Source organism: Saimiri boliviensis, chromosome 15, assembly GCF_048565385.1.
Source record: "Saimiri boliviensis isolate mSaiBol1 chromosome 15, mSaiBol1.pri, whole genome shotgun sequence".
NCBI lineage: Eukaryota > Metazoa > Chordata > Mammalia > Primates > Cebidae > Saimiri > Saimiri boliviensis.
This window is the reverse complement of record NC_133463.1, coordinates 88,695,637-88,708,081: the sequence shown is the minus strand read 5'-3', so window position 1 is coordinate 88,708,081 and position 12,445 is coordinate 88,695,637. Positions and strand designations below refer to the sequence as shown.

Below are 12,445 nucleotides of genomic sequence, written 5' to 3'. Positions count from 1 at the left end.
AATGTCTAGGTCAGTTAACATTGGCTTTTTTATAAATAGGCTACATTTGTTTTTCCAAAAATAATTTTGTTTTGCCTCCTTTTTTTTTCTTTATATTCGTAGAGGATTATTTATAATTAACATTCACATTGAATTGTTGAATATTATTATCTTTAGTGAAACTTGGATTAGCTATGTTTGATGCAAAAAATGGAATCTGGGATATATGTGCCTCAATTACTAAGAATAATTTGCAAGTATTCTAATTTCTATCTGATAGTAGTTTTAAAGACACGTTAAAAAAATCACTATACCAATAAAACTGTCAAGTCCAAATTGAGGGACATTCTGCAGAATTCTGATGATTACTCTTGAAAAATATCAAGGTCATGAAAGGTGTGTAAATGCAGTGAGGAATCCAGAGCAGTGAAAGATTACTGAGCAAACGAGTGAAACTGAAGTTGCATCTGTGTAGTTCAGTGAATGTTGTCCTACCAGTGGGTACCAAGGGTGCTACTGCCATTGCAGCTGTACTCTAAGCTTAAATTAAACAGCAGGTCAAAATAGGCAAATTTTAATTTATCACAATATAATTCACAGTAGAAACCCAATTTCAGATCTAGAAATTAAGAGATTGATAGTTACCAGTTTTTTTAGCATCTGATTTTCAAGTAATAATGTGGTTTCCTAAAATACTTTCAGGAACACATGATTTTATTCTTGGAGAAGACAGTCATTATTTTCGTTTCTAGGATGAACAGGTGACTATTTCAAGCTTAATATTTTCACCAGGAACAGAAATGCATAGCTTGGTACAGCAGTGAATTCCTGGTATCTGCTCTGTGCCAGAACCTGAGTTGGGGGTTGATGGGAGTGAGTGAAACCTGCCTCCTGCTTACAGAGCTTATCATCTGATGTGGGCCCTGTAGATAGGAGCAAGAAGAAACTCTCCTCATGCACTGTAATAAATCTGTATTTAGCGTCTGGTGTGTGGGTTGATAACTTATTCCTTAAAAATTATTCTCCTATTACTCTATTGTTGCAGATTTTCTTTAGGATTGTCTTATAACCTTTTCATCTGGGAAGCCCTAAGAATGTATTGTTGCTAGCAGCATCTGATAATCATTAAGTTGACTATTAGGAAATTATTTTTGTAGTTAAACATGGATGAATAGCAGGAATTTCTCATGGCTCAACCTAGTAATACCAGTTCATTTTGAAGAAGTATCACATTCTTAGTAAATTTCTCACTGTACATGAATTGGTTTAAAATAAAATAGTGTGCATAGATAGATGGCTTATTTCCTAAATCCAGGCTAACACAAGCAGGTGTTCAAATTTGAAATGCAATGCAGAACTCATTTACTTATACAAGTTCTGCAAGTGTATTGATTAATATCCAGAGATTCTGTGCAGTTAGATTTTGTGGAATTTTTTCCTCACCGAGTAATTAAGAAAGGACTCATGCTTTCTAAGATATCCTTCTCATATGAACTAATTTTGGGGCTTCTTTCAGACAGCAAAGATTTTCTAGTTTCTGTCCAGCACTGAACATCATAGGTTTGGAACTCACAGTCCTCTTTAGCAGTCACATTTAAGTACAGACCATAAGAACATTGGGTATTTTCCTGCCAAAGCACCCCATTTTAGTTGGTGGAGAGTTGTTTCTGTGTCCATAGGAAACTAATGATGTCGTTTTCCTTTACTCCAGCTGCTTGAGCTTACTGGTTTGTTGCTGCTCTTTGTTGCTCTTACTTCTTGGTCCTCAGCTTGTTAATGGGTAGGATGGGCAAGGTAACACCACCTGCAGAAAAGCAGCATGTTTTCCCACATTCAGCTGAATGAGACAAATACGGTAAAATTAGAGTCCAGGCTGTCTGTCTCTTAACGTTGCATAGTTATTACTTTCAAACACATTTTCCCTAGTTACTCAGGTTTTCCAGCAGGTTAAATTGTTGGGGAGAGCAGTTGAGTTCTTTACCACCATACACATTCCATGTCTAAGAGTTTTGGCTGGGAAAATCAGGATCAAACCAGATTGACTCACTGTACTTAGCAAAGGGTTGATGGCTTCAATCCCTGTTGTAGAAGAACAGCACACAACTTCTTTTAAGTTTCTTTAGTCATCAGGAGACACAGTTGCCAAGAGAAATAAGGAAGGCTTGAATTTAAAGGAGACAGAGGGTAGAGAGTTGTTGGGATACATTTGAAGGATATGATGAGTATAAAGTCTAATAGGACTTAGCTACTGGTCTAATGTTGGAGGAGGAAGAAGAAGGTACAGGGCCTGGCCTCAGATTTCTGCTTTGTATACTTAAGTGCTCTCCAGTGCTACTTGTCAAGAGACAGAATATTGAAGCAGTAGCTGAATTGGGCAGGACTGACAGTGGTGCATTAAGCTGTGTAAATTGTGAACTTGAAGTGCCTTGACTATGAAGGTCAAGGGGAAGGGGTATGGGAAAAGGAGTAAGTTCAGAGTGATAGCATTACAACTAAGTCAGATGTAGTGTATTTCAGGGTCCAGTTGGGTGGGGCCAGTAAACTACCACGGCTGGAACCTCAGTGCTCTTAGTGGCAGGTTTTAGATGTCTGTGAGAAACTGCAGTGTAACTGTTAGGTAGGCAAGTGCATGCACATATATATATGCATTTGAAGCTCAAGAGCAGATTCTAGTTCCTCGACTTCTATCTCTGTTACTGCATAGAGTATTTTAGGTTAATTTTTGAAAGCATTGAACAAATGAGCAAATGTCAGTATATAATATTATTGCCAGTGGTTTATGTATAAACCAGCAGCTGGTTGAGAATTCTGTACAAAGCAGAGAATGAACTTTTTTTTCTGGACCTATTTTACATAGATTTTAATCTCTGTATCTCAGTATTTACCTGAGTTGAAATATTCCTCTGAGTCATGAATGAGCATACCAACGTTTGGTTAATGTTATAGAAATGTTTTGCTATTATGTTTTGGTCCCTGTGCTCAGTTGACAACTATTCCTTGCAACTGCTACCATATTCCAGTTTATTGTATCATACACTTAAAGAGGTTTATGATCTTCCAGGACTTTCATTGGACTTATTTTCTATTCATACTTGTAGATGGGAGACATTGCTTACACTCAGAGCATTTATACATTGAGGCAGCATGTTCTGTGATAGAAGGTTGAAACTAAAGAAGTCTGAACTATCTTACCACTTAATAGAAAGTGAAATCTCATTTATCACAGGATACAACTAGATTTTATTGATCAATATTATCTGTTTGAGAGTTTGCCACAATCCAAGTTATTAGTGGCAGAGATATAAAATTATTCATTGTAAAGCACATAATTGAGTTTCTGCTGCAGGCCACACTCTTTTCTTTGGAGTAACAGGGCGGCTCATGCTCCCTTCTCACCAACATGAATCTTACGTAAGTGCCATATCTAAAAATACATTCAAAGCAATATGAGACCCATAGGGATATGGTAGTTTCTTCTATCAGGCAGAGCATCTTAGAAAAGGAGGTGTTTGAATTGGTCACATAGGTAGTAAAAAGAAATCAAGTAGTCTGGATTAGAATCCCAATTATTCTACCCCCGTGTTGTTACCTAATGTTTCTGAGTCTGTGTTTGCTCACTAATATATGAAAAATAATATCTCCCTTGCAGGGGTCATTGTAAAGACATAGAGTTTATTTCCACAGAAGGGTCTACAGATGTCTTTTCTGGCATCATTTTTTTGATGTGTTTGTGTGTTTTAATCAGCCTAACAGCACTATATGCACAGAATTATACTGTTCCTCCTATAGCCATGAATGAAGATCAGAATGCTCTTTTTCCAGCTATTTTCTGACTTTATTGAGGATAGCTGTGTGTTCTGATTCTGCAGTGTGTTCCAAGTGCCAAGCACAGAATAGAATTTCCTTAATGGATTTGTTCTGGGTCCAGAGTGTAGCGGGCCTGCTTCTTAGAGACTGCTTTATAGGCACAAAGTCCCAGGATACTATGTTGTTAATTTATAAGGACAGAAACATCTTGTAGGTGGCTACAGGCAGTACTCAAATCTCCGTGTCCAATCTGTGTGCTCTGTTGGAGAGTCTGACCTACATAGGTAATCATAAGCAGACAATGTTTGGAAAGCCTGGAGTCAAAGCAAAATCTTCTCAGACTTCCATTTATAGAGCATTTCAGGCAGACCAACTCATCGTCTGTATGATACATTTTGTAGTCAAGCCTTGCTAACCTTTAACCCATTTTATTGTTCTTCAGTTTAAGTTCTATCATGTTGCAATTAATCCTTTTCAAAATAGCTGTAACTCTCCTATTCCACTCTGTCATGCTCACCTGTCAAAACTTCATCCCTGATTAAAACGAACTATTGGCCAGCTTGCCTGGCTTTGGTGTTCTCGTCTGTCTTCATTTTATTTGCAGGTGCCATTCAGTCCCATGTATTTAAATACTTTAGCTGGTAGCTCTGAAAGTTCTACCAACAGTATTCCCCTCTCCTGAGCTCCAAACTCATATCCAAATATCTCCCTGATGGTTCATGTTGGAAGACTTCAAGATCAAACACATGTACAGGATTTACATGACTTTCTTTTTTTTCCACCAAGCCTGCCTCTTATGTGTGCATATTTGTTCCATCTAAAACCCTAGTTTTCCTGGATTCTTCACTTTCCAGTTGTCTTGCATATGATCATCCAAATGTCCCAAAAGTACCCATTTCTCTTCTTCACCACCACCTTGGGATCCAGGTCACTAGTATTCTTGCTTGGTCTGTTACAGTGACCTGACTGCTTTCACTCCTACACACTCCCCCAACCCTCTGTGAACAAAAGCATAGCGAGCTTTTTAAAATAGAAGTCACATGCCTTAGGTAATCCTCCCATGTCCCACTCTCGTGGCTCATTGAACTCCTGTCTTCAGGAATCTTGTCCTCTGCCTTATCTCAATCTCTCACTCTGGTCTTACTCATTTTCAATAATCGCAACACCTCCCTACTTGTGTGTATCCTTCTCTCAGACCCAGCTCCTGTCTTTCCAGCTCACTCTCTATAGTATCCCAAATCCAGTCATCCTTGGATCCCACTAGGACCTTCAAGTCACTACAGACAGGCTGTTGCCGCCATGACCCATGACCAAAGTGTGCCATGCCCTCCTAGTTCACTGTGCACCTGACTTAGCAGCCACACCTCAACCTGGGCCCATGGCTGCTCCCCATCTGCCTGACCCTCTTGAGATTAGCAGGTCACCTAATCCATCTTCCCTGTCTGCTTGGGCCAGCCAGGACCTCCCCTTGAACTCCACCAAGCCCTTACTGGCCTGCTTGACAGCTCCACTTGGATTTCTGATATTCTAGCATTCTCTCTGACCTTTACCCACCAACCTGCTCCTCTCACAGTTTTTGCCATTTCAGTTTAATGGCAACTCTTAACTATCAGCATGTCCTGTTCTGTGTTTAAAATAAATCCATTAGAGTCCACTCTGGAAGAAAAAAAAAAGAAAGCAAGCTAGGATCTGACTGCTTTTCACCCCCTTTCTGTTTCTGTACTTGTGCCAACTGTCTCCTCCTGCCTGGATTATTTGGGTAGCCCCCGACTTGGTCTCTCCTGCTCCTTTCATACTGTTCACAACACAGTGGCCAGAGTATGCTGTTAAAACCTAAGTCAGGTCGGGCGCAGTGGCTTCCGCCTGTAATCCCAGCACTTTGGAAGGCCAAGGCAGGTGGATCACAAGGTCAGGAGTTCAAGACCAGCCTGGCCAACTTGATGAAACCTTGTCTCTACTAAAAATAAAAAAATTAGCCGGATATGGTAGTGCACACCTGTAATCCCAGCTACTCAGGGAGGCTGAGGCAGGAGAATCTCTTGAGCCTGGTAGAAGGAGGTTGCAGTGAGCTGAGATGGCACTGCTGTACTCCAGTTTGGGCAACAGAGACCCTGTCTCCAAAAAAAAAAAAAAAAAAATTCTGAGTCTGATAATGTCACTCCTGAGGACTTAGCATCTCATTAGGGTCAAAGCCAAGTTGTTACCATGGCCTACATTCTGTTGCTTCTCTTTCTTAGACCTCATCATGTACCCTTTATCCATGACTTCCTCAGGCTGCTTCACACACCAAGGATAGAGGGTTTGCTACTTGGAAAGCATTTCTTTCCACTATGCAGATTTTCATGTGTATAAATAAAAAACTCAAATAAAAAAGGACCAGAAGACAACCTATCATCTTACTTCATGAAAAAAGCATGGTTGCTTTATCTCCTTCATGAGTACATTGCTGTGTGCTCACCAGGACCAACACTTACGCTCTTGCCTTTTAAAGGCATCTGTACTGTACACTGACTGACTGTTTTTTTTTTTTTAATGTAGCAGTGTAATATGGGTTTTAATGCCAGTAGATTAGTTACCCAAAACAGTTCTTAGGGCTGCATAGAATATTAGTTGCGTAACCAGTCTATATTACTGTAGACGGTTCTTCAGTGAATCTTTTTGTTCCTGAATCTTTGCATGTATCTCTAATAATTTCTAAAGAATAAGGCCGGGTGCGGTGGCTCAAGCCTGTAATCCCAGCACTTTGGGAGTCCGCGGCGGGTGGATCACGAGGTCGAGAGATCGAGACCATCCTGGTCAACAAGGTGAAACCCCGTCTCTACTAAAAATACAAAAAATTAGCTGGGCATGGTGGTGCGTGCCTGTAATCCCAGCCACTCAGGAGGCTGAGGCAGGAGAATTGCCTGAGCCCAGGAGGCGGAGGTCGCGGTGAGGCGAGATCGCGCCATTGCACTCCAGCCTGGGTAACAAGAGCGAAACTCCGTCTCAAAAAAAAAAAAAAAAAAAAAAAAAAGAATAATGTCCTGGAGTTTTACTTTCTGGATTAAGCATTGTTGTTTTTTTTAAGGTTTTCAATTTGTGTTGTCCTTCAGAAAGATACCCTGATTTTTCCCTCCTAACAGTGAAATGTACGAGTACCTTTATACCTCTGCCCTGGTCTTTTCTGCATCATGTGCACATATGGTACAAATTTCTGTTTAAGAAATAAAATTCTATACATGAACTTTATAGTTAAAAATGGTTAAAATAGTAAATTTTATGTGCATTTTACCACAATTAAATAAAGCTCTGATAAATATGTTTATAGTTATTTAACAGGTATACATTTTGGCGGTAATTTGAATATAGGTGTTAGTAAGTAGTTGGTAGGAAAGAAATCTTACTATTGTTGTGGTCTTTATTCATTGTTGATTTTTACAAGATTTTTGATAATTTTGTCATGCAGGCCAAAACACTAAGAAAACTGATTCAACAAACATTTAGACAATTCGCCAACCTTAATAGAGAAGAGAGTATTCTGAAATTCTTTGAGATCCTGTCTCCAGTGTACAGATTTGATAAGGAATGCTTCAAGTGTGCTCTTGGTGTAAGTATGAGAAGGTGGGAAAAAGTGGACTGGTTTGGTTTTTTTTTTTCTTTTCCTTATCACTTACTTTGTATCTAAATTTCTGATGCAAAGAATGCTAACTGGTCCCTTTTTTTTTTTTTAATAAAATGATATTTTGTCATTTTACCATGTGAAAAATAGAAAATGAAAATAATATGAGAGTAAAATAACTTTTTAAAAAACAGCATGCCTATTTTCGTAATTAGGTTTTTTGTGTTTTTTGTTTTTTTTTTTTTTTTTGAGACGGAGTTTCGCTCTTGTTACCCAGGCTGGAGTGCAATGGCGCGATCTCGGCTCACTGCAACCTCCGCCTCCTGGGTTCAGGCAATTCTCCTGCCTCAGCCTCCCGAGTAGCTGGGATTACAGGCACGCGCCACCATGCCCAGCTAATTTTTTGTATTTTTAGTAGAGACGGGGTTTCACCATGTTGACCAGGTTGGTCTCGATCTCTCGACCTTGTGATCCACCCGCCTCGGCCTCCCAAAGTGCTGGGATTACAGGCTTGAGCCACCGCGCCCGGCGGTTTTTTGTGTTTTTTTAAATCCCTGTGATTTGTTGATTAATTGTTCTCTCAGGGCTAGTTTACCTATTTAATCATCCCAAAGAAACCCTTGGCATGAGGCATGCTGGAATAAGCACAGTGCATCTTTGTGTAGGGTCAGATCCTGGTCGATGAAGTTATAAATATTTTATCTTATTTGGTTGGATCGATTAATAGCAAACCAAACCAGCCCCTACTTTGGTCCTTTAACATATCCACAGCTCTTTATCTAAAGTATTTCTTTTTTCCTTCTGCCACCTCTGTTCTCACTTGTTTCACCTTCAAAAGTCAAGCTGGATTATTTCAGTGGAACTGGCAATCGGCCCAGAAGAAGGAATCAGTTACCTAACGGACAAGGGCTGCAATGTAAGTCTGCTCTGACCTTTTGGGAACTTGACTTTAGACAAAGAAGAATCAAATTAAGGAAATGGGGCATTCTTTTGGAAAAGATCACTTTATGGTTAAATCTTTCTATCGCACCGCATTTATTGCTCAAGGGAGTGGGGGACAAGTAATAGAAAGCCTAGGCGCTGTTGAAATTCCTTGGAATTACTTAGTTTTGGAAGGAAAGGAATCACACAAATCTTACATGTATTATTCAGACCTGGATGGGGTTGTTATAGTTTATGTGGAGAAGTTTTAAATATTAATTTTTAAAATTAAGTTCTGTATATGATTTGGCATGTTACCCTTTGAAACAGCCTCACATTCACAGTTCTCTTGAAAGCCTTATTATTAGCCTTATTTACCTTGAGAAAAAATTGTCCATCAGATGGAAATTCACATTTCTACTCCAGACCTTACTTCTTTTGCTACCTTTCTAGTGGAAGTGCTGACCTTTTCCTGTGTCATCCTTCTCATTTCTTCCGACAAGTATCATTGAGAACCTGCTTGGTGCCAGGCAGTCTAGAGGTTTGAGATACAATAAGGAGAAAATAGAGAGAAGTCCCTTGTCTTCAGGTAGCTTATAGTCAAGCACAAAAAATAAATATGGAATATATCTGTGTCGCACAACAGTAAGAACTGAGATGAAAAGTAGAATAATGTAAGGGCAGGTGTGCTGAGAAGGGCATGCTCCCATTTAGATGAGTGTTCGGGGAATGTGATTCTAGGGGCTTGCGCGCTCGCTCGCTCTCTCTCTCTCTCTCTCTCTCTCTCTCTCTCTCTTCTTTTTTTTTTGGAGATAGAGTCTCCCTCTGTTACCTAGGCTGTAGTGCAGTGGCAAGATCTTGGCTCACTGCAGCTTCCCCCTCCCAGGATCAAGCAATTCTCCTGCCCTGTGTCAGCCTCCTGAGTAGCTGGGATTACAGATGCATACCACCATGCCCGGCTAATTTTTGTATTTTTAGTAGAGATGGGGTTTCACCATGTTAGCCAGGCTGATCTTGAACTCCTGACCTTGTGATCTGCCTGACTCGGCCTCCCAAAGTGCTGGGATTACAGACATGAGCCACCACACCTGGCCTCTAGGGGCTTCTTCTCAGGCTTTGCACTGGTAACAGCTCTTTTCCACTTAAATAGTTTGCTGATTTGAACTTTTTACTTAATTTATTTATACCTTGACCTGTGCATATAATTTTCTATACATGTATAAAGGTGCCAGACCATACCTGACTTGCTTTTTCCAAGTGCACTCTTGTTTCCTTTCCCATTCTGCACAGCTCCTGCCTCTACCATTGTTTTCTCTTCAGCCTTCTCTGTATCCCCGCTCTCCCTGACCATACTTACATGTAAATGACTCAATAATCTTCTGGGCATTCACTACAGTAGCAGTAGCAGCATGGTTTGGGATGGGGGGTGCAACTGTGCAGCATTGGTGCTGGTGGCAGTGGTAGCACAGGGGTGGGTTGCTGGCAGACCCAGTTCTGTGTGTGCAATCTGTGCGCTGTAAGCGTGAATGGTGGCTCAGGTTAGGGGAGTATCTGCTGTTCTCTGTGCCTGCTTTCGTTCTTGGGGCAGTGTTTTGCACAAGGGTGGGGTGCTGGCAGTGGGGACGGGGTTTGTTGGCTCTGCCTTCCAAGGCTCCAGCTGAGGTGGCAGTCAGGCATGGGTGGGTTTTGGGGTTGCATGCACACATATGCTGGGGAAGCACAGAAGGCAATACCTGCCTGCACACACAGGGGCCAGCATAACTATGTTGGGGGTTGTTGTGGGCTAGGGAAACCTGCAGTGTGGGGAGGGAGTGGGTGGGCTGGAGCACTCTCCTGGTAACTCGTCAGCCACTGCAGGAGCTATGATGTGGGCCCCCAAGGCTGCCCTGCAAGCAGACACGTTCAAGCTGGGACCCCAGGAGAAACCAGCAGCCCAAGGGGTGCTCAGGTTGGACTGACCCAGGTCTTATAGGTAAGCCTGCCTTGCAGAGCTCAGGTCCAACAGTTCCCCTAGGGCTAAAGTCTTTTATAGGACCAAGTCAGGGCTTTTCTGGCCGTGTTCCACTACAGACACTCCTGCACCAAACCCTCCGGGCTCCGCCTCAGCTGGCTGCTGTCTCTGCCACTTCTCTAAGCAGCTATCCCTGCCATCTTCAGTGTCCCTAGTGATTAAGGGGCCCCTGCTGGGATTTAAGAGACCCATAATGAGAATAGGTTGTTGCTTGCCAGTTCAACTTACCCATTCCTCCACGGGAAGGAATGAGTCTTGGGGCGCAGTAGCCTCTTGCAGGATTCCCAGCTTCTTCCTCCTTCAGCCCAGCTTCGTCTTTCTTTCATACACTCTTGGTGCATTCCCTCTCTCTGGTGATTGTTAACGGCCTGTAATGTTTAATTCAAATTGGAATTGCATGTTTCTTAAAAATTAGGTAGAATTGATCTATGTAACCACATGGTGCCTTTTTCAGTTATAGGTGTTTAACTATCTTTTTAATCACTTCAGTAGTAATAGATCTTTTTTGAGACAGGGTCTCACCCTGTCACTCAGGCTGGAATGCAGTGGTACGACGATCATGGCTTACTGCAACCTCTGCCTCCTGGGCTCAAGCGGTTCTCCTGCCTAGTCTCTCAAGGAGCTGGGACTATAGGTACACACCATCACACCCAGTTGATTTTTGTTTGTTTGTTTGTTTGTTTGTTTGTTTTGTAAAGAGAGGGTTTCGCCATGTTGCCCAAGCTGGTCTCAAACTCCTGGGCTCAAGTAATTTGCCCACCCAGCCCTGCAAAGTGCTGAGATTACAGGTGTGAGCCACTGTGCCTGGCCCAATAGTAATCGATCTGTCCAGATTTTTCATTTGTGTCAGCTTTGGTAATTTAGCATGTTATCCATTTCTCTACATTGTCATCTTGCTCCCATAGAGTTGCCTCTCATAGTTCTCTTAAAATCTTCCCAGTAACTTCATATGTCCTGTTTCATTCCTAAGCTCTTTTGATTTGGCTCTTTTTCAGACTTGTAAAGGGTCTGTCTATTGTAATTTTTTTTTTTTAATTTTATTTTTAGTAGAGACAGGGTTTCACCATGTTGACCAGGATGGTCTTGATCTGTTGACCTTGTGATCCACCCGCCTCGGCCTCCCAAAGTGCTGGGATTACAGGCGTGAGCCACCGCGCCCAGCCTATTCTAATTATTTTTGAAGGACAAGCTTAGTAATCTATTAATCTATTATACCATTACTATTCATTTTCATTGATTTCAGTATTTTTCTTCATTAATTCTGTTTTTGTAGTATCTTCGTTGTTTTTGTCCTTTTATTGTGTTCTTAAGCACATCTTTAAAGTGTATTCTCATTTACTTTGGAGGCCATGTTTTTCTTACATAGCTTTTAATGTGTTTTACCTATCTAGGTATGTGATAATTCTTCTTTTTGTTGTATTTCTGTATACTCGTTTGAAATTTTATTTTTGGCCAGACGCGGTTACTCATGCCTGTAATCCCAGCGCTTTGAGAGGCTGAGGCAGGCAGATCACCAGAGGTTAGGAGTTCGAGACCAGTCTGGCCAACATGGTGAAACCCTGTCTCTACTAAAAATACAAAAATTAGCTGGTCCTGGTGGCATGTACCTGTAGTCCCAGCTACTCCAGGAGGCTGAGGCAGGAGAATTGCTTGAACCCGGTAGTTGGAGATTGCAGTGAGCTGAGATTATGCCACTGTACTCCAGGCTGGGTGACAGAGTGAGACAGCATCTCAAAAAAACAAAAAATCGCCACCAACAAAAATTTTATTTTTATTTCTTTTTTTCTGTTATAGCATTATTTAGAAGAATATTACTTATCTTTCAAGTAGCCCTGGGGTTTTATCTCATTTTTATTTCTGTGAGTATATTATGAGCCAATTTCATACTGGCTTCTGAGCAGGTAATATGATTTTTAAATGTTAACTATTTCACATTTGTTAAGATTTTTTTTATGGTCAAGCATTTGATCCTTGTAAATGTTCCATGAAAATATATATGTTTTCAATTTGAGTTTATAAGGACCTCTGTGTGACTATGCTGTGACTATGAAATAAGAGGTATTAGTTATATAAAGTAGAAGAAAGCAAGATCAGAGCAATCAGGATAGAGCCTCCAGAGGATTGTATGC

General features: G+C 41.1%; 1 protein-coding gene across 28 annotated transcripts in view; it reads left to right on the top strand.

Moving 5' to 3' along the window:
* Positions 1–12,445, top strand: part of PTK2 (protein tyrosine kinase 2) — a 353,655-nt gene that overhangs the window by 180,664 nt on the left and 160,546 nt on the right. For all 28 annotated transcript variants that reach the window (XM_074387211.1, XM_039464853.2, XM_039464846.2 and 25 more), the window contains 2 exons: positions 7,232–7,372; positions 8,223–8,300. Coding sequence is in view for 26 of the 28 variants with exons in the window: in XM_039464853.2 (XP_039320787.1) it covers positions 7,232–7,372; positions 8,223–8,300 (219 nt within the window). In the remaining 2 variants the exon portion in view is untranslated. The remainder of the gene's footprint in view (positions 1–7,231; positions 7,373–8,222; positions 8,301–12,445) is intronic.